The sequence below is a fragment of the Lontra canadensis genome, unplaced genomic scaffold (assembly GCF_010015895.1).
Source record: "Lontra canadensis isolate GAN:19392208 unplaced genomic scaffold, GSC_riverotter_1.0 scaffold38, whole genome shotgun sequence".
NCBI lineage: Eukaryota > Metazoa > Chordata > Mammalia > Carnivora > Mustelidae > Lontra > Lontra canadensis.
Genome location: NW_022631032.1, coordinates 17,421,340 through 17,443,265, shown reverse-complemented (window position 1 = coordinate 17,443,265; position 21,926 = coordinate 17,421,340). Strand labels below are relative to the sequence as shown.

The 21,926-nt window shown below is 38.5% G+C and overlaps 1 protein-coding gene across 1 annotated transcript in view; it reads left to right on the top strand.

Annotated features, from left to right (window-relative positions):
* LOC116874797 (collagen alpha-4(VI) chain-like) overlaps positions 1-21,926 on the top strand; it is a 111,807-nt gene that overhangs the window by 23,721 nt on the left and 66,160 nt on the right. Inside the window, exons 8-18 of the mRNA XM_032869788.1 lie at positions 133-467; positions 1,470-1,548; positions 3,080-3,225; positions 3,384-3,476; positions 5,667-5,720; positions 13,449-13,520; positions 14,581-14,607; positions 16,203-16,247; positions 18,732-18,785; positions 20,860-20,922; positions 21,255-21,320. Coding sequence (XP_032725679.1) covers positions 133-467; positions 1,470-1,548; positions 3,080-3,225; positions 3,384-3,476; positions 5,667-5,720; positions 13,449-13,520; positions 14,581-14,607; positions 16,203-16,247; positions 18,732-18,785; positions 20,860-20,922; positions 21,255-21,320 — 1,034 coding nt within the window. The remainder of the gene's footprint in view (positions 1-132; positions 468-1,469; positions 1,549-3,079; positions 3,226-3,383; positions 3,477-5,666; positions 5,721-13,448; positions 13,521-14,580; positions 14,608-16,202; positions 16,248-18,731; positions 18,786-20,859; positions 20,923-21,254; positions 21,321-21,926) is intronic.

Sequence of the window (21,926 nt, the reverse complement as noted above, 5' to 3'; positions counted from 1 at the left end):
CACTGCCATTGTTTGGCTTATATTTCTGTGGGTTGGCTGGAAATTCTTCTTTCAGGGTTGGCTAATGTCTTCTGGGCTCTGTCATGAATCTATTGATGACTAATTTGATTTTCTTCTCTTCCACCTTTAAAGGATGCAACATAGATTTGTCCATAGGAATTGATATTTCCACTCCCACAACACAAGTTCAGCAGAAGCTTCAATGGTTACTGCCAGAGGTGATGCAACAGTTGGCCTTGCTTTCCAACATCAGCTGTAGTGATGCTGGTGGCCTTGACTTGATGTTCCGCTACTTGGTCCCTGGCTCAAATGGCCAGCTTATCTTTGACTCAGGCTTTAAAAAGTATAGTAATGATATTATTCAGACATTCTTAATTCATCAGACTGCCACAAGCAACTATATGGATGCGGATTTTTTACAGTCCCTTGGAGATCATGCTATCCATCCCTCTTCTGCTAAAGTGAAGGTAATAAATGCTGAGAACCTGTGATTTGGCACCACTTGCCAGGGTGGGAGGGATAAGGCTTTTGTAACTGAAGCCAATAAACTGAGGCCAATAAGCCAATAAACTCTGTGTAGAATCTCCAGTAGAATCACTTACACAGAGGAAAACCATAATCTTACTCAGTAAAGACCAACAAAGGATATGTTTTCATTCAATCAACAGATATTTACTAAGCACTAGAGGTTCTGTGCTCAATAATGCTAGTAGAGATAAAAGGATAAATCCCTACCCTCAAGTTGCTCACAACATGGAGATCCAGATTCTTCCATGGTACAAGTTCATTCCAAAGACAACCTGGAAGATATCAGCTCCTTATCATCACTGACTATCAAGTTGAGTAGGGCCCATTATTTTTCCAGTCTTTGAACTATCTTTAGTAACTAGCTAATGGCTTGTCAGTGGTCCTCCCTTCCTGGTGCCCAAGAACTACACCCCACTAAAGACTGCAGAGATGAAAAGGTCTTATGTGATGTTTATTAGGAAATGACATCCCCAGACTTTGCAAGTTACATTTAGTTTTTCCTTCAATCATGCATTCAGTGGGTTTCTTTCTTAAAATATGGAATTCACTTTTAAATTAAAATTTTCTGTGAGTAAATGTAATCTGTTTTAATTATAAAACTGCGTTAAAATTTTGGTATTTTGCATTGATAAAGCTGAACATTGTAAGACCATTTTTGGAAGGTATTTTTAAGGGAACACATTAAGCTGGTTCAAATTCTTTTTTTTTGCCAGCTGTCTTTGGAAATGTTGAAGTAAAAGTGAATGTGTAATAAAATAACAAATAAATAAATGGGTGAAATGAAACAGGGTGAAAGGCTGGATACAACAAGAAAAGCTAAGCTTATCCTTGCATTTTTACAAAATGTGTAACTTCCAGCATTTATCTTTCCCCTCTCCTCTTCCTCCCGGCCATCCTTGTTCTCCCTCCACCCTCCCCTCCCCCTCCCTCATAAACAACAGATCCTTTTAGTGTTTACAGATGGACTGGATGATAATTTCCAGAGACTGAAGATAACATCTGAGCTTCTCCGCAGCAAAGGTAAGTGCTTGTAGTTGCTCTGGGTGTTCCTCCCACAGCTGAGGGTCTAAATCCTCTTTCAGATTTCCGGATGGTACTGGATTCCATTAAGCCTTCCACAGACTAACCCAGGTGGTTGGAGATCAGTGCCCACAAGGCTTTTGCTTTGTATGAATCAGGGTTGAGAGAACCCTGGGTCCCATATCCCCGACACTGACCAAGGGTCACTGACTGAGACAGGACTGACCAGTTACCAGCCTGGCATCTGCTTTTGAGGGTTGAATGTGCAACTCCTACTTCCTGATAAATGGGGTCCCATTTGCTCTTGCAGGCTACCAAGCGGTCCTTACGTCTCTTTTCCTTAAACTCTGGAATAATCCTCAAGCTGAGCTTTGCTTTCTCCACTGCCCTTCCTCCCTCCTTTGCTCGTCAATTCTTCCTCTTTCTCCATCCCCCAAGGGCTGCTACTAGTCTCTATGGCATCTTGGTGAAATCAGAACAAGATGCCAATGCTCTGGTTGTATGCAACCCAGTGCCTGGGCACTTGGCTTGAAGAGCAGTAGGCTGGCTGGATTTCAGGGCTCCCCAACTCCCTCAGCTGGGCAGTACCACCTGTGGACCTGTATGCCCTTGCTCTTCTGTTCCCATTTTGTGTCATAAAAGCTCGAAGGCCAACTCAAGGTGAACAACAGTCACTCGAGCTCCCTGTGCCCCTCTCCCTTCTCCATAGAGTATGTCCAGAGTATTCCTCTTGAGATGATGCTTTCCCTTGGTTAACAAGGTGCTGGAATATTTGCTGTGATAACTTGCTCCCAATTGGATTCACCACACAAGAAGTTTAAAATGTTGTGTATCTTCTGGAAGGGAATTTGAAGCATTTGACAAAAGACGGCAAACTTTGTCTACGTGCTAGATCAGGTTTCCATTTCTAGAAATTTATTTTGAGGAATAATTAAGAACCTGTAAACAACTTTTTAACCACAAGATTGTTAAGTAGCTTGTCTACAATAGCCAAAAGCTGATGTATGTATGTGTGTGTGTGTGAACTTACTGTTCAAAATATGAACAAATATTTATTCTGAAATTCTATGAATGGTGATTTCTAGCCAATCTGAAAAGTGTCCTCGTCCATTTGTTTTCTGTTATGTGGGCAAATCCTCATGATGTTTTAGTGCTTTCCTCAGTAGGATGGGCTCACACCACAATAATAAACAACCTTCAAATCCCAGTGGCTTAAATTAGCTATATTTATCTTAGGTCTTATGACCATTTGTTTGTGTCTCATTCTCATCCCTTAAGGACCCAGGCTGAAAGAGGGTCTGTTCCTGTGGCAGGGGGCAGGAAATGGGGCAAATTATGCACTGTTCTGAAAATTTCTCCCAGCGAGTGACACATGCCACTTCTGCTCCCATTTCATTGGTCCAAAATACAGTTTGAGACAAGACTGGTGATGAATATAGGAAGGGTGAGATGATACACGACTGTCTAGGGCCAGGACAAAGACCGTTCAAAAGATGTGCAAGTAACTCTCCCACCTGCCGGTATTTTGAAGGACTCTCTGGGCTCCTCTTCATTGGCCTGGAAGGTGTGCATAAATTAGAAGAGCTCCAGGAGCTAGAATTTGGCAGAGGATTCATATATAACCAGCCCCTGAGCGTTACACTGCAGTCCCTCCCAAGCATCTTATTGAAGCAACTTGTAAGTATTTTTTCCTTTTTAACACCGTCCTTCGCTAGGTCTATTCACCCTAATAATTTAAAAAACCAGAGGGAATTTTGTCTTTTTTAGTGCATCATATGACACAGGTTAACAGAGATGAAAAGAAAAAGTCATGTTACATGAATTCTGCTTTTCAGGACTCAATTGTGGAAAGAAGATGCTGCAACATATTTATAAAGTGTTTTGGAGAAGATGGGTACCAGGGCGATAGTGGGAACCCTGGGAGCAAGGTGAGAATTGTTAGACGTGGATGGTGGGGGTGAGAGAGGGTTTTTCAACACCAACTGCATGCCAAGCCCTGTGTTCTGTGTTTAACACACCTTTGCTAATTATGCCCTCTAACAAACCTTCGAGGTGAATGTTACTTTGCAGGTGTGGCATAGAGGCTTAGAGAGGGGACATTGCTTTCCCAAAGTCACACAAGTACAAAGAGCCATTTTGGGACTTAAGCCCCTGTGTCTACCTAACACCAAGGCTCACGTTCTTTCCATTATATTTTGCTTTCCCCTCACATTTATTTGATAAATAATCTCACAGACAAGTTTCACACACTCTCCTGCTGCGTAGAGGTTTTCACTTGTCTACAAAATGTTCCCTTGTGTACCAACTTCTTTCTTTACAGGGGTTACTGCCTCTTCCCCTCCAAGCTGACTGTTCCATTCTGTGGCATTAAACTCTGTGGAGAGATGAATCGCTGGTTCACGAGTGGTCACTTTATGTCTTTCTGTTAACTCCACAGTGAATCGATAGCAAAATTACCACATCCCACTATTAAGGGAGAATAAATCTCATTAAAAATGGTCCTCAGTTATGCAGGGACACGAGTACCCTTCACACATGAACTGCAGTTTTATGATGGTGGGATCATCACAAATCCTCATGTAAGGTTGAATCAAACCCATTGGCTTTTCCCATCTTTTCACATTCTCTCTTTGTATGGTTTTCTGTGAGGTTGTTGGAATTCTTACTGACTTTGCACATCAATCTTGATTTAGAAGAGTATAAGGTATATAATGACTTTTTGAGAAAAATTGTAGATATGCCTTAGCACAAGATTTTTCCCCCTTGCATTGTTCTTAAATATCAGACTGGAGAATCAGGAAATCAAGCTTGGGAACCTCTTGACATGTTTTTTTGTAACTCAAGGACTCAGCCACAAAGGCCCAAAATAGGAATGTTTTGAATAATTGACTTCTCTGCTCTTTCTGTCTCTAAGAATTCAGTGGTTGGTTGTATTGATGTTCATGTCTTTGTTGATCCCAAAGAGAATATGGCTCCCATATCTTATTGACCATTTTTAAATCAAATAAACATATCTGGCTAGACATGGCAAGCCAAAGTTCCCTGAGAGGAAATGGTTTGTGTGTTTGGTTATCTAAGAAGAAGTAAAAAAGAGGAAGAGAAAGAGATTGGAAGAGACTAAACAGCTGAGTCAGACAGAAATAAACAACCATTTTTCATAAGTAGCATAGACGGTAACACCTTTGCTTACTGACATTTTGAAAAACGAGGTCAAAGTTCTCTTTAAGAGGTGCAGTGTTCCTAAAACATTTAACTAGAAACTAGTTTTGGTTTGGATTTTCAGAATAGAGTGGTAAAATGGTATTTTAGAAAAATAAAAATAGGCTGACGCGCCAGCTATTAAGACAAACAGGTATTCAAGTTTTCACTTCAGGACAAACCAAAAACAGAATAAAGATATGTTCATTTAAAATTCAAGGTTTTTTTGTGCATGATAATCACCAGACTGATTTTCTATTAGAAGAATACATTCAGGAGATGGGTTTCTAAGGAAAATGGCCCAAAAAACTTTCCATAAATTAAAACTACTTGTGTGCAAAAAAAAAGAGGCCAAAAGTATTTGTTTCTTCATGTCCCTACACATTGTGCTCAACATTTAGTTGATTCTCAATAAAATGCCAACTCAACAAGAAAAAGGTATCTATTAGTAACAGTTTTTTAAAAAATTTTTGAATTTATTATTATTATTTTTGTTTTTAGAGGGAGAGCCTGAGTGGGGAGGGACTGAGGGGGAGAGGAAGAGAATCTCAAGCTTTATTGAGCCCAGAGCTGGATGTGGGCCTTGATCTCATGATGGTGAGATCATGACCTGAGCTGAAATCAAGTTAGACTTTAAAAAAAAAAAATATTTTATTTATTTATTTATTTGACAGAGACAGAGACACAGCAAGAGAGGAAATGCAAGCAGGGGGAGTGGGAAAGGCAGAAGCAGACTTCCTGCCTATCAGGGATCCTTATGTGGGCTCGATCCCAGGACCCTGGAATCATGACAGGAGCTGAAGGTGAAGGCTTAACAACTGAGCCACCCAGGACCCTACTAACAACAATTTTTATTTCATGTGGATTTAAGAAAAGGATTTAGAATCCAAGTTATTTCCTTTGCTTTCCTTTTTTCTCAGGGAAAGCCAGGTGCTGATGGATTACCTGGTCATCCTGGTGAAGAAGGTAGACATGTAAGTACTGACTCTTTTTTTTTTTTTTTATTTGAAGGAATATGGTAAAATGGGTCAAATATTAGAAATACTTACTTGCACTTAAGTCATGAAGATTTTTCTAATCTATGCCATTTAAAATGGGCTTAAATATCTATATAAAAATAATCATTTGTTATAACAAATGTTAGGTGGACAAATTTTGTAGATACAGGCTCTAAAATGTGTTTAATGGTGAAAGGTGGTCATTTTAATCTGAATTCGAGATAATTGAAAATGTGGGCTGTGTCTAGTGGGTATATATGTAATAATAATTATTAATTATGAGCTGAATTACAGGTAATTTGTTACTATTAATGAGATATCTGTGTTTGTAAGTAATTTAACAAAATAAATTGAAGAGAACTAAGGCCATTCTTATAACAAGATCCCTCAGATGCCTTTCTGAGTGACCAAAAAGATGATAGAGTTATAGTTACTCACCAAAAGTTTGTTTACAACCCTGGATATATCCCTGGGCACGGGAAAGTTAGTCATCGTGTGATTAGCTGTGCGGAAAAATGTATATTATAGAGAGAATTGCTACCAAAGGGACTGGAATGCGACGGGGCCCATCTTTATTACAACATATGATATCAAAAGGATTTTTAAATGCCATAGTTTTCAGTTAATTTTTAATTGTGGAAAACCACTTTACCACAGGTGTCTATTTTAAAGTCGATATGTACATACCACTGGTCCTCAAACTTTTGGGATCAGGGCACCTTTACTCTCTCTAAGGTTATTCAGGTTGCCTAGATTAAAACAGTCAGTACATCACTTACACAACGTGGAAAGAAAGGCGAGATATTCAACCATCTTCTCATCCATTTCTCCGCTGATAAAATAAGTTTTATAGTATGTACCTGACAGAGATGTCATAAACATTACAGAATATGTATATGAAACATTTCACTCAATTCCTGATAAAGAGTAAATTACACTAAAAACTAGATGGGATGATGAGAAAACATCTGTTGATGTAGTTTCTGTCTGTTGATATTTACTATGTTAGAAACTAAAAAGGAGAGAATTTTATTATTTTATTTTATTTTATTTTGTTTTATAGAGAGAGGGAGAGAGAGGGAGCTCATGGGGAAGGGTTGGGACAGAGGGAGAGAGAGAATCCCAAGCAGGCTCCATGCCCAGTGCATAGTCTTGACACCATGCTCCATCTCAAGACTCTGAGATCATCTGAGCCAAAATCAAGAGTCAGTCACTCTACCAACTGAGCAAACCAGGAGCCCCCAAATGGAAATAATTTTAAAATATTTATTTATTTTATTCCCAAATAACAAAAACAAGACCTTAATATAAATGAGACATACCTTAATGAAAAATAACTATATGTTCCGAAACAAAATAAATAAGTGAGAAGAGTGGCATTGTTTTACATGTTTTCAATATCTGGTTTATTAGAAGATAACTAGATTCAAATGTCCGCTTCTGTGTTCAGTCGGTTGTGATATCACTTGCTTTGTGGTTTCTTAAAAACTCTGCTGTACACTTGGAAGAGAATAAGAGTTACAAAAGATAATAGCATCTTTGTGTAATTGGAAAAGTAGTTTTAATTTTGTGAGCACCCCTTCCCAAAGGGTCTTGGGGACCTGTGGAGTCCTTGGACCACACTTTTCAAACTGCTGGGATATCTAAGCATTAATGTTCTCATCGCCCCCTCAGAGTTGCACATTGTTTTACTGTTCTGAATATTTAGGCTGCTGGAACTTGGAAAATCATCAGAAATTAGAAAAAGAAGTGCAGCTGTTGGGAGCTATATCAGCCAATTCATTTCTCTGATTATATTTGTGGGAGAATCGCTCAACTTTTCTGTCTTTATTTTGCCTCAGCAATTATAGTCTTTGATGTTAGAAATACATTCAAAAGTGTGGGCTGTGAATTTTTGCTATTTTGTTCAGGTATGGTGAAAATATTCCTTTCCATTTTTATGATGTTTTAAAATGTCCTAGAAATGTTATTTTATTTCTGCCTGCTTGGCCTATGGTTCAGTGAGCCTGGCCAAATTTTTTTAAAAGATTATTTATTTATTTATTTATTTGACAGACAGATCACAAGTAGGCAGTGAGGCAGGCAGAGAGAGAGAGGGGGTAGCATCCAGCTCACTGAGCAAAGAGCTGGATGCAGGGTTTGATGCCAGGACCTTGGGATCATGACCTGAGCCAAAGGCTTTAACCCACTGAGCCACCCAGGTGCCCCGAGCCTGGCCAAATTTAAGAGTCTTACCAACCTATTAGGAACACTGACACCAATTCCAGACAAATAACATAAACAAGCCCTTGTATGTCTAGAGTAAGAGATAATTTTCTCCTCCTTTTCTGCTGTCTTAACATCCTAACCATGGTGGTTTATAAAGACTGTCCAGTACAGAGCTAGGAATAAAATGTGAGTGATACATATAATTTTATAGAATTTAAAATTTCACAGTAGCCATCTTAAAGGCAATAAAAAGAAATAGGTGAAGTTATTTTTAACAATTAAACCCAGCCTATCCAAAATATAATTATTTCAACATGTAACTAATATCAAAATGGTTAGTATTTTATTTTTTAGAAATACAATGTCTTTGAAATCCTGTGTGTATCTTACATCTATAGCACATCTCAGTTTGGACTAGACACATTGCAAGGGTTCAGTAGCTCTGTGTGGTGTGTAGGGCTCTAGCATGTGTCGTTTTCTTTTTCCTGCATTTCTTGCAAGAGAAGGTAACTACAAAATATGTTGTCTCCTGAATGGCTTTTAATGTTGTTCCCCCCCAGAGTAGGTCAAATTAGTCTGCGTAATGACTGAGACATCTCTCTGCAGATGGCAAGCTTCAGAATGGGGCTGTAATTTGTAGATTCAAATTGAAAGCGTATAAGGACAAAGAGCTAATTCATTGTTCCAGTTATCTATTACTCCTCTTCTCCCCCCTCCTCCCTACCCCCTACAAAGCCAAAACAACAATCAATTTATTATATCCATGGGCTCTGGGGTGCGATGTGGGGGTGGGGAGCTAAGACCGGAAGAGTGGGTGGCTGTCTCCTAGGTGTCTGAGGTCTCAGCTGGGCTGACTAGGCAGCTGGAGAGCCCCCTGCAGAGATGACTTCCTCTCTCACTCTCTGGAGCTTGGTTGTGATGGGAGAAGGATGGGCCATGGTGGTCCAAGGACTGGTATGGCTGCTGGGTCTGAGAGGGAGCTCCCACTATGCAGGGTCCATCCTGAGAGGGAGGATTCCAGGAGACCAAGGCTAAGCTCAAATCTTCTAAGGAAGCTTCAGAAGTCACGTGGTAACTTGTACAGGCAAGTCACTAACTCCAGACTGGATTTAAAGTGGCTGGGGGTGGGGATTAGACCCTTCTTTTCGATTGGGGGTGTGACAAGGTTCCAGAAGAGCACTGAGATTTTGTCGTGGCCATCTTTGGAAAAGACCATCTGCCTGACTCATGAATTCTATATATTTTCAAAATATACCTCATATGAGATGGTGGTTTAAATATGCATTGGTTACCTATCAAAGCCTTATATATCAAATTAGATTATCTAGGGTCCCCCAAAACAGTTATGTAACTTCTGTAGGAACAAAACTAGCTGACATTTATTGAAAACTTCATATGTGTTGGATGCATGGCTAAACATTCTGTATACATTTCCTCATTTCATCTACAAAATAAGATACTAATGTTATTATTCTCATTTCTCAAAAATAACTTGAACCAGCCTAGCATTTGAACAGTTTATGATCGTGTTATTCTTTCCATAGAATCATGGCTATAGTTCATAGCTTTCAGCCACTAGTGTGGACAAATGGGAGACCAATTTTTAAACAGGGTAGAGCTTAGTATTTGAATGAAAACCACTGTAAGCCCAAATTTTGTTTTCAAAACAATTTGACGTAGGTACCCGTTATAAAGTGATTCTTGTTTTCTCATGAGAATAATCTAAAACATTCTTTTGCCCAATTAGAAGATATAAACTTTGAAGGATAGGTGACAAATGTATACTTATATTATTTGACTTATTTAATTACTCATTAACTTTTTTAAAGTCTTTCATTATGTAAAGTGATGTAATAAGAAATTCTGCTTTTTTCTCTTTCTCATATTTTATCAAGTAATTTTTTATTATTTATATTTTTATTAATTTTAACAAGTGTTTATCCAAATATTTGCCACCTTTCCCCCTTCCCTCCTTCATATGCCATTTGTGAACCTTCCCAAGAACACTGTGGTGTATTTTTTTATTTATTATAATCTTTCTGGCTTAACAAGTGTGTTAAAAATTCTTCCCACAGAGTTTCTGTATCAGTTTTCCCAGCATTACTGGAGACTGTTTTGGAAACACCTTACCTGGTTTTCTAGAGTATATTTTGTTAATTTCTGTCTAAATTGTTTCAGTTAAACCGTGTGTGTGTGTGTGTGTGTGTGTGTGTGTGTAAGGGGGGTGGAGAGAACAGGGGGAGAACAGAAGGAGAGGAAGAGAGAGAAACTTAAGCAGGCTCTACGCTCAGCATGGAGCCCAAAGCAGGGCTCGATCTCATGACCCTGAGATCACGATCTGAGCCAAAATCAAGAGTCAGATGCTTAACCAACTGAACCACCCAGGCATCTCTAAGATAAACTGCTTTTTAGATCTGCTTATAAAGTCTGTCACTGAAAATTTATTTTCAGTTTCAAAAACCGATTGCCTCATTTTTCTTGTGAGAATATTTTTATGGTCTTCACAGTATAATCATGAGTTCTATTGCTTTGAAAAGTGATTTTGAAAAATCTTGCTTGCATGGCATCTAACATTTGAAATTGTGAGACCTCACGGTCAAATACGATAAATAAGTGATCTCTCTTAGATTACTTAACCTCTATTCTTTTTCTCTTTTAACTAATCTGGTAGGTGATATCCTTGAGGATCCCATAAATAATCAAATATTAACATTGCCTGGGTGTCAACACTATGCTGTTCAAGGTTAAGCAATGGGCAGAGGATTCTGAAATATGAGAATCTTTGTGAAAACTCAAGTTTAAAAATATCCTTTTTTCTAAAGAATAATTTTGGGAGAACTCATACCTAATTATGTCTGTATAACAAACAAAACTTTAGAAACTGGGGATAGAAGTCATGAGAGTAGGTTTTTAAATTTTTCTTCACAATTTTCTTTTAAATTTTTAGTTGTGGCAAACGACACACAACATAAAATTGACCATCTTAACCATTTTCAAGTGTACAGTTCAGTTATTAAGTGTACAGTACAGTTATTAAGTACATTAATATTGTTGCCAACAACCACCATCATCCATCTCTAGAACACTTTTCATCTTGCAAAATTGAAACCCTGTCTTCATTATCACTAACTCCCAATGACCCCATATCCCCAGCCTCTGCCAACCACCATTCTACTTTCTGTCTCTATGAATTCCACTACTCTAAGTCCTTGTTAAGTAGGATCATACAATATTTGTATTTTTGGCTTATTTCATTTAGCATAGTATCCTTAAGATTCATCTATATTGTAGCATATCAGAATCTCTTTCCTTTTTAAAGCTGAATAGTATTCTACTGTATGTATAAGGACACTTTTTTTTTTTTTTTAAATCAGTTTATCTCTTAAGGGACCCTTGGCTTGCTTCCACCTTATGGCTGTTGTCAGTAATGCCGCTATGAATGTGTGTGCAAATACCTCTTTGAGACCTAGCTTCCAATTCTTTGGGGTGTATACCTAGAAGTGGAATTGGTAGATCATATGTTTTTTTTTTTTGGAAATTATCATATGTTTTCCACAGCAGCTGAACTCTTCTATTCCCACAAAAAGTGCGTAAATGTTCTAGTTTCTTCACACGCTCATCAACACTAGCTTCTTTTTGTTTTTGTTTTTGATAATAGCCATCCTAAGAGTGTTTTGTTTTGTTAGAAATAAACTTTAAGAATTTTCCCTTTGTGCTCCTTTGTTAGGGACGTTTGTTTTGTATATAGCAACTATTTCCTAATGAAGGCAATGACCAATTATTCATGATTGGTAACACTGTGTAGGAGAAAAGAGTAAAGAGATATCTTAAAATTAAATTTTCCAGATGAAACTTAACCACCACGTATTGAACCTAAAAATGCAGGCAGATGAGGAAGAGGGGGGGAAATGGACATTTACTTGATATCTACTGTGTGTGAGGCTTTGCATTTGGCATTTTGTACCCACTAAGACATTTCACCTTTGTGACATTTCTACTGATACTTTCATTTTATAGATGTGGGGCTCAAAACTCAGAGGGAGAGTGACTTATAAGGTCAGATAGAGAATTTTAGAGTTGTGCCCAACCCCCTGTCAGTCTGATGTCAAAACCTGTGCCTTTTTCATTATCTCTTCCTATTTAAGTACAAAACACCTCATTTGTCCAATCTGTATGATTTGTGAAATACTTTCTTTCCTTCTTTTTTTAAAGATTTTATTTATTTTTTAAATATTTTATTGATTTATTTATATTAAAGATTTATTTATTTGAGAGAGAGAGAGAGTGTGCATGAGCAGGGGGAGGGGGGCAGAGGAAGAAGGAAAGTCCAAGCACATTCCCATGCTGAGCCCAGAGCCTGATGCAGGGCTCCATCCCACGACCCTGAGATCATGACCTGAGCTGAAACCAAGAGTCAGATGCCTAATCGACTTCGCCACCCAGGTGCCTGTGAAGTACTTTTCAGTGCAAATTCTCATGCATTCAATATAATGATCCTATGAATGGCTAGCATCAGTATTACTAAGGTCCACATTTTATAAATGGAGGAAATTGTAATTCATAGAGTCATGTACTTATCCAAGCTCACAAAGCAAGTTGGAGGCAGAACTAGGACTTAATCCTAGGACCTTTCATTTTTGATCCAAAATGCTTCTCACTTTACCGTGTTCTCTTTTACTGTCCCAGGCAGCTTGTGTTGTGAAGCCATTTGAACTCATTAAATCAAAGTGAGATTACATTTGTAGACCCTCCTGATGAAAGCTCATGGGATATACAATGCTTTCCAATTTATATTTAATCAATTTGGCAAAGGTATAATATCTACCAGTCCCTTCCCTATCTAATACCTAGATCAAAAGTTTATATTCACTAATGTAATTTAGGAAGTCATTCTTCAAATCTTGATTCATGTATATATATGTCTGCTACATGCCACACAGTGTACTTAGGGTTGGAAACCCAGAGATAAATACCAAATACATGTCCTTGTTTCCTAGAAGTTCTCAAAATAGCAGGAAACGATATAACACAGAAACGGGTAATAGCACACAATGTAACAGAAAAAGCTTCTCAGAGGAGGAGGTGACATATGATCTATACCTTAGGAATGGGCAGGATTTCACTTAGAAGAAAAGGAGTTAAATAATGGTTGATTGTTTGTAGAACCACAAGGAAAACTTTATCCAGTTCTAGCTTCCAGAAGGAAATGTTCAGACACACCTTCAGTTTTGCGTGGGTACTGAAGTTTTGTCCATGTGGCTTGAATGAATTAGTCAAAAAATATAGATAATACTGATTTGTAAGATTTGGGGTTATCAGTATGGGTAGTTGACAGATGAGCGTTCTGATTGTCTTGTAGGTGATCTGATCAGGTCTTTGAGGCTATAGAAGTAATTGTAAGGACAGTGTCATATTTTAATCATTCTGATGGTCTTTATTGGTTGGGTGATGATGAAGATAGTTGCTTGACTGTCTCTGTGTGTCTTTATTCCATAGGGAGAAAGAGGCCCCCAAGGCCTTCCTGGACCCCGAGGTGTGGAAGGTTGCCTAGGTGTGAGAGGACCTAAGGTGAGTATAGACCTCAAGCTGTGGAATTCTTTCCCTGTCCCGGTTTTATCCCTTGAGTTTGAGGAGCATCTTACTTTTTCAACATAGTGTCTTAGCTCTTTCTCAGACTGAGGTTTTCCCAGAAGTTGAGCCTAAGGAAAAGAATCAAGTGCAAATAGTTTCTTAGGAGGTCTCAGTAAATACTAGCAAGACATGAGAGAAGTTAAGGAAGAAAGGTGACCTAAAAAGGGTATGGTATCAATTAGATGTCCACAGTGGGTAGATAGAGCCTAATCCTGCTGAGGAACTGTGTGAACCAATGTTGAACATGTACCTCAATGTGGTCCCACCCAAGGGGAGAGAGCTGAGGTACTTATACCCCAAATCCTATCAGGTATTATTTGCAAGCTGCTCCCAGTGGGTATTATATTCCTCAGCACTCCTGAGCTGCATTGCATGTGGATAGGCTCTGGTACCAGAAAACGCCCTCAGGACAAGTCATAGCTCTGGCAGTTGGTAGGGGGTTTGAAAATACTGAAATTTCAAAGCCTAAAGAACTAAAGGGTGGGGCTACTTTTTCGGTGGTTTCATAAATGTCTCTTAACCTTCCAGGATTAGAGAATCTCCTTTAATAAGGCTAGAAAATTTTCTCTATAATCTCTGAGTCCTATAGAGAATTTTTCTGACCATAGCCACAATATTTTATATATTCTAATAAGTTACACTTCAATTAATTTTTCCTATTGTTCCTGGGAGCCTTCTTAAGCTTCCTAGCCAGTGTATTCTCACTTTTGTTTGAAAACATATGATTGTGCTATTAATAAGTCGCAGGACATTGCCATTTCCTGCTCACCCCTACTATGTGAGGAGTTACCGGTATGAATTTCTCCAAGTCACAGGCAAAGGGGAGTGGTAATAATCAGATTGCTGTGATGGTCATTATAGTTGCTGAAGAGGAAAACTTCATTTTGGTCTACTCATTGCATTTTCTTGGAATTCAGGAATATGTGGTTTCCTAAGTGAAACAAAGGTTTAAAAATCTTATTCAAGCTCAATTCTTTTTATTACTTTCTAACTTTAGGGAACAAGAGGATTTTCAGGAGAGAAGGTAGGTGACCATCCTTCCTCTTGCTTAAGCTAGCGAGCAATTTCTTTGGGAAATAGTCCGGAGTCCACTTGCTTTTCCTTTGCGTATGTGAGGTGGGACTTAAAATTTTTTGACAAGGGGATATATGGGATGATCTTAATAGCCAAACTGCCATGTTCATGAACGGTATAAAGCAGGGACATATATGAAAATGTATACTTATCTGTAATAATTGAGCCACCATATCTGTCACATGATGCTCTTGAAGAGTGGGTCCTGAATTCAAGGAGTGGTAGTCAAGGGGAGTGTCAAATGGGAGATGGAGGCCAGTACGGGTTGATAGGAAAGGAGATGGCACAGTAGGATAACGACTTTACATTCAGATTCAGAGGCAAAGTACTCATTCGCTCATTCATGCACTCGAAAGATATTTTTGTAGGTACCAACTCTCTTCCCCACATTATCCTTGGAGTGACTACAAAGTGATGAACAAGACAGACAAGGGCTGATTGAGCTTCTTTACTCATGTCTCCTGGAGCCACTGATTCATCCATATGGCCTGTAGCAAATATATCACATAATTGTAGTCTGAGAGTTTGGTGTGCTTATTTTCATGCACTAACTCAGCTGTCCTTTGGTTTAAAAAAAGTGCCTGAAACTTGACTTCCTTGTACAGATAGTAGGAGTAAATGAACTATTTCACACATGTAATATGCATTTTATTTGGCTTGCAAAACTCTGGACATTCTTTTTCAAAAGATGCTTTATAAGAAATATGTTTTAAAAAATTTTTTTTTTATTTTTATTTATTTGAGAGAGAACAAGAGGGAGAGAGAGAGAGCATGAGCAGGAGGAGGGGCAGAGGGAGAACCAGACTCCCCATTAAGCAGGACCCTGGGATCATGACCATACCTGAAGGCAGACACTTCACTGACTGAGCCACCCAGGTGCCCCTATAATAAATACAACTGTCATTCTGAGATTGTTGGCAAAACGAAGGGCCATGAATTGGAAGTGATGGAATATTTGATGAGATGGCACTCTGCAGGGGCCAGTTTTTACTCTTATTTAGTTAGTTTCAGGTTTTCCATTCTTAAGGAGTTTTCTTATGGTAAGTCTCCCCAAATACATACATATGGATATAGTCCCATCTAATTCCTCCTTAATCTGAGAGATCTGAGTTTCCATTATGTAAATTCATTCAGGCATATTTGCCAGTCTTTTTATATTAAAAACGCCAATGTCCAAAGAACCACTTTTAACTTGCAGAGGACCAGTGGGAAATGTTTCATTCAGTCTTGTGAAAGAGTTACTACTTGTTCCCAGTGCAAAAGTTGAAAAAGAAGTCTTTCTATCCCTTAGATTTGAGTTTCTTATCTTTTTCTTTGGAAATTAAAATGGTCAGAAAAAACAGTGTATAACGCTAGGGACTATTTTGGGAATGAAAATGATCATTGTTTTTTAATATATGAATACAGTATATAAACACCATTTCAGAAGGTCTAGATTCTCCTCCCAACTAAAACATACATTAGCAAGGAAGTTAACATCAAAGCAGTAAGCACGTACACCTGGTCCTCTTTTCCCTAACAGTTTCATCTTCCTTTGCTCCACAGGGAAGCCCTGGTGATGGAGGTGTTGACGGCTTTGTTGGAGAACAGGTATAGAAAGTTTCTCATTTCTATGTCTCTCCTCTATTAGTTTGGTATTTATGCTCTGTATTTATACTTTAAAATATAAAACACTATACTGTATTTTATACTTATATGTATATTTTATACATAGTCTAGAAATGTTAGCATGCATACTCAACAGTGTCTAATCTATTATTTGCCCTTATCCTCAAAATATAAGGACCCTAGAAACATAGCTCTAATCAATTGTCTCCCATAATAACATGTTATAGTCCAGTATCTTTAAAAAAAAAAATTACTTATTTATTTGACAGAGAGAGATCACACTTATTTATTTGACAGAGAGAGAGAGAGAGAGAGAGAGAGGAGGAAGCAGGCTCCCTGCCAAGCAGAGACCCCGATGCAGGACTCGATCCCAGGATCCTGAGATCATGACCTGAGCTGAAGGCAGAGGCTTAACCCACTGAGCCACCCAGGCGCTTAGTCCAGTATCTTATTCCCATTTATTTTTGTTAAATTCTATCAATTAGATATTGTTATTTTTATTGCTTTACTTAATCATTGCTTATCCAGCCTTACCCTCATATTTGTTACTTTCCCTGTATGCCTTCAAAGGAACATGAAAGATCTTATTTCTTTTCCCCCAGGTACAACTTTTAGAATTTCCTTTAATGGAGTTTATAAACTCCCTTGGTTTTTGTTTTTCTGAAATTTTTTTTATTTTATCATTTTTCTTGAAAGAGATCTTGGGGAAATAATGATTTTCTTTCAGCACTTAGAAAATGGAATTTCATAGTCTTCTGGCTTCTATTGTCTTCTGTCTCTTACTAGTGCTGTTTAAGAAGTTATCCATCTTAACCTTCCAGCTTAAGAAGCTCCTGAGTGGCTCAGTGGGTTGAAGCCTCTGCCTTCGGCTCAGGTCATGATCCCAGGGTCCTGGGATTGAGCCCCATGTCAGAGAGCCTACTTCCTCCTCTCTCTCTACCTGCTTCTCTGCCTATTTGTGATCTCTGTCTGTCAAATAAATATAAAAAAAATCTTTAAAAAAAATAAGTTATCCATCAAACTCTTTGTTGTTACTTTTGTCAGCAATCTTAAAAAAATATTGTCATGTTTCTTTAAAAATTTCCCTTTCTTTCTAGTTTTCTGTGGTTTTAATATGTTGTGTCCAGGTGTGGGTTTCTTTTTATTTATCCTGTTTGGAGCTCGTTAGGCTTTTGAATTTGAGCATTTGTGCTTCAGTCAGTTTTGGAGTCTCCTTAGCAAATTCTCATTTTGAAATGTTTATCCTTCCCATTTTCTCTATTATCTCTTTATGGAAGTCTAATTAGATATCTGTGAGAACTTGTGCTATCTGCAATGTCTCTTAACCTCCTTCATATTTTCTGTTTGTCTTTCTGTACTGCATTTGGAGTACTTTCTCCAGTTTCAAGTTCATTAATTCTTATGCCACTTGTGTTTAATATACCATTTAACCTGTCAATTGGATTTTTAATTTCAGTTATTCTGATTTTCACTTTAAGAAGTTCTATTTGGGGGGCACCTGGGTGGCTCAGTGGTTAAGCCTCTGCCTTCAGCTCAGGTCATGATCTCAGGGTCCTGGGATCGAGTCCCACATCGGGCTCTCTGCTCTGCAGGGAGCCTGCTTCGTCCTCTCTCTCTCTCTCTCTGCTTGCCTCTCCGCCCACTTGTGATCTCTCTCTGTCAAATAAATAAAATCTTAAAAAAAAAAAAGAAGTTCTATTTGATTCTTTCTCAATTCTGCTTGGTCTCTTTTTTAACAGTTGCTTATTATTTTACTCATTCATTTTTTTTAAACCTATTTAGATGAATGAAATATACTTATTTTATATTCTACATATGATAATTCCAATAGCTGTAGTCATTACAAGTCTGATTTTGTTGCCTGTTGTTTCTGCTGGCTTCTCCCTCATGGTGTCTCCCTCACATGTGTTGTGAATTTTGATGGATTGATTGATTTGATTTTCTTTTTTCTCTCTTTTCCTTTTTTTTCTTCTTTTCCTTTATTTTTTCCTTTTTTGATGACTTTTAAGTTCATTTTTAAATGAACTTCATCTGTGAGATGTCATTAAGTTCTGCGTTGAGGTTGTTTGCTTCTGTCTCATACGTGGTGACACGTCCTCTTGAGATCATTTCAAAATAAATGATGAGATTTGGTTTTTCACACTGCACTCATGGAGTGATCAGAAGTCCTAAGGACAGCCAATCACTATTCTCTGGATTTCTGCTTTCTCTTTACTCTGAACTCTAAGGATTTCTCTTGTTTTTTTTTACCAGCTCATGAACATATGTGGAGTATCTTAAACTTGGTTATCTGGAATTTATATTATTTTCAAAGGAAGGATTATTCAGGGCATTTAGTTTGTCACGTACAAGTTGGATGGTAGAGAAACTTTCCGCTCTTGTATAGAATGTGAAACTACATGAACAAAGTTTCTGGTGTGACTTGATATACAAAGCTTCTTTGTATATTTATTTTTCTTTTTCTAGGGTAATCGTGGAGCCCCAGGGTCATCTGGAGAAAAAGGAAATAGGGGAAATCGGGTAAAGTATGAAGATATTCTTCTCTCATATTTCTACTGCATAAACTGACCTTGACAGTTTATTTTTAAGTTCTGGGAAATAATCCTCTAGTGGTTCAAGTTCTAGATTGGGAGTTAAAGGGCAATAAATATTAGCTCTTTGGAATCTTTAGTGAAGACCCTCTTATGCTGCTAGTGAAATGAATGATGGAAACTGGCGTCCTTAACCCTTGGAACAGTAATCACCATGCCCTCATGGGCTTTGCAAGGCTTCCTGTCACCAGTGATTCAGTCTCACACCCCAGCCCTCTCAGCCACATCCTTCACTACTGTTAGTCCAAAAGTGTCCTTTCCAATAAGATTGTACTATTCATTGTCCCCTGAGAATCCTCGTACATGCCCACCTCTGTGTCTTAACTCATGCTAGGTACCCCATCCCCGAGTGGCTATTCCAGCTTCCATTTCCAGTGTTTATTTGAATACCACTTTCCCTCCAATTTCCAACTCCTCTCTTTCCTCCTCATGATACCCCCTTTTTGACCATATCCATCTGTAGTGCCCTCTCCCTTCTGTACATCCTTCCCACATTATATTTCTATGTAAGGGAAGGCAGATGCCTGGTGTGTGTACCACAGCTCTACCTTCCTGTGCCCATGGCAGATATTACTAAGCAATTATGGAATCCAGCCAGAGGGATCCATCTTGGGACTGTTACACTCAGCTTCTGTTGATTGACTGGATTAGATAAGGGGTGGAGTTATGTTTTTGTGTACCCCTCATGGCATTAGAGTAATGCTTTTACCCCAAGGTGGGGATTGATTTCCTGATAAGTAACACGGGGAGTCACAAGAAACGGTTCTTTATTGAGGGAAGCTTAATTGATAAGCTGCAATTTGGGGATTAGATTTTGGAGGAGGTGGGGGACACCCCGCTTCTTTCAAGACTGGAGAGCCTTCAGTTTCCATCCAATTCAGTTAAATTCAATAAATGCATGTTAAGGGCTTCTAACTTGTAGAAGGTATCCAGCAAAACACTTAGAAAGTTAGGCACATCATAATAAGAACCAAATGCCAGGCTCTGTACTCAGCATTTTAATCGATTATTCCATTTAATTTCCATTGCAACCTGATAGAATGGGTACATCTGTTTCACAAATGAGAAAATGGAATCTTAGAGAAGTTGAAGAAATTTGCCTGGCTGATAAATTGGATAGCAGGGTTGGAATTTAGAATCAAGTAATTCTCTTTTATCATTATATCAGGCGAGAAAAGAGATAAGGTGGAGTTACAAGTAACAATAAGAAGTGGCATTTTTTTTTTTTTCAGAGTGTAGAGAACATTCCATTCCCTGAGTATCTGAGAACCAGATCTCAGAGATGAGTCCCACTTCATTAGGGTCAGAGTGTGGCATAGACTCTCTAGAACAAGGCATATAACACAATTTGAGAAAGCTTCCTAGGGTGGGGGCTCTTCCCAACTCTGCAGGAACTACTACACAGAAGGGGTACCATTAACAGTATTATTTTAAAAATTGTGTTATGTCACCATAAAACAGTAGGTTTTAAGAGAGGCAACCATTTGCTTATAAGGATAAGGTCATAGTCTTATGGCAAGTGGCTTCACCTCACTGGTTCTCTTTCTATAGTAGGAGCTCTAGAAATATTTTTCTCTTTTTTTGCCCCCTTTCCATGAGATCTTGCTGTGTCAGTGCTGCCCATGTCTGTGATAGAGAGAGCCTTTTTCTTATGTGTGTTTCTGCGTAGGAATATCAGGGAGAAGTGGAAAGATCAGGGACTCAGTGGTAGGGAGGACTGGGTCCAACTTCCCTGAGCCTTGGGTTCCTTGCCCGCAATATGTACTCCTGAGTTGTAAGGATTCAGCGAGGTAATGCACATCTAGGGCCACATAAACAGACTTCCAATAAAAGGATGCTCTTTTCTGCATTGCAATCTCACCTATTTAGCTGCAAATGCTTTAAAGTTCAAGTACTAAATTGCTCTTTTAATGTGATTCTCATTTCCCCTCTTAATGTTCTCTTTCCTTTAGGCAACAGATGATCTTTTAAAGTGACACTTTTTTTTTTTTCTGTGATTTAAGGGCTTGACAGGACCACCTGGATCTCCTGGAGAGCACGGAGAGCCTGGATTAAGAGGAGACCCTGTAAGTGCTGGTTGAAGGATTAGAGCTGATTTTATCCAGGGACTTACAGTTTGCTTAGACGCAAAGACAACAATTAATTATTCATCAACGAGGCATCTATTCAGCCTATCTTAGCCTTGCAACGAATAAGAGATTTGTGAAAAGACCCCATCTTATAGAACATTTAGGTTCTTAAAGAACTGAATGCAACTTTAATTGCATTGAGTATTCAGGATTTCTGAGCAGTCCTGGACAATTAAAATATCTACTTTCGTACCTTTAAAAAAATCATATTTCCTTTATTTTCCTATCTTTCCCGTCCATTTGAGGTAAGCAAACTTTTCTTTTCTCAGGGGGATCCTGGAGCAGATAGTTACATCCGAGGCCCTAAGGGAGAAAAAGGAAGGCGTGGACACAGGGTAAGATGGTTTCTGTTTGTTCAGGGATGCTGGAACATGTGGGAAAGATGTTAGCTGGTAAAGAAGGCTTGAACGTTCTGGTTGGATCAGCATAGAGAGCAAAACTGTGGCACTCCACTGCCTGTAGAGACAAGAGCTCAGAATGCTAATCTCCACTTACAGCCTTGTCCTGGCATCCTTGTCTTGTGGTTCTTTTATTTTCCCTGAAAAAAAAAAAAAATCTCATTTCCCACAATACTAGTAACACAAGTTACTTAATCTCCTTTATCCTTGGTTTCTTCATCTCCAAAATGAAAGCATTGGGCTCAGTGATGCCTAAGATCTTTTTCAGTTTAAAAATTCTTCAATTTCATAATGATGTCTTTATTTAAAAGTGGTCAGGCCATTACACGGCTGACTCACTTTTCACCACTGCCAGTGGTGATGTGAATTGAATACTAGCCATTTTTAAAGATAGGATCCTTGTCTAGTTTGGAAGATTGGAAGTGTCATGACAGAAGACCTTACCAAAGGTAGAAGTCCTGTTAACTTTGTAGATACTGCTAACTGGTTAGAAGACATATTTAGATGTTTTATGTCCTAGTCATTAAAATGCATGACTGAAAA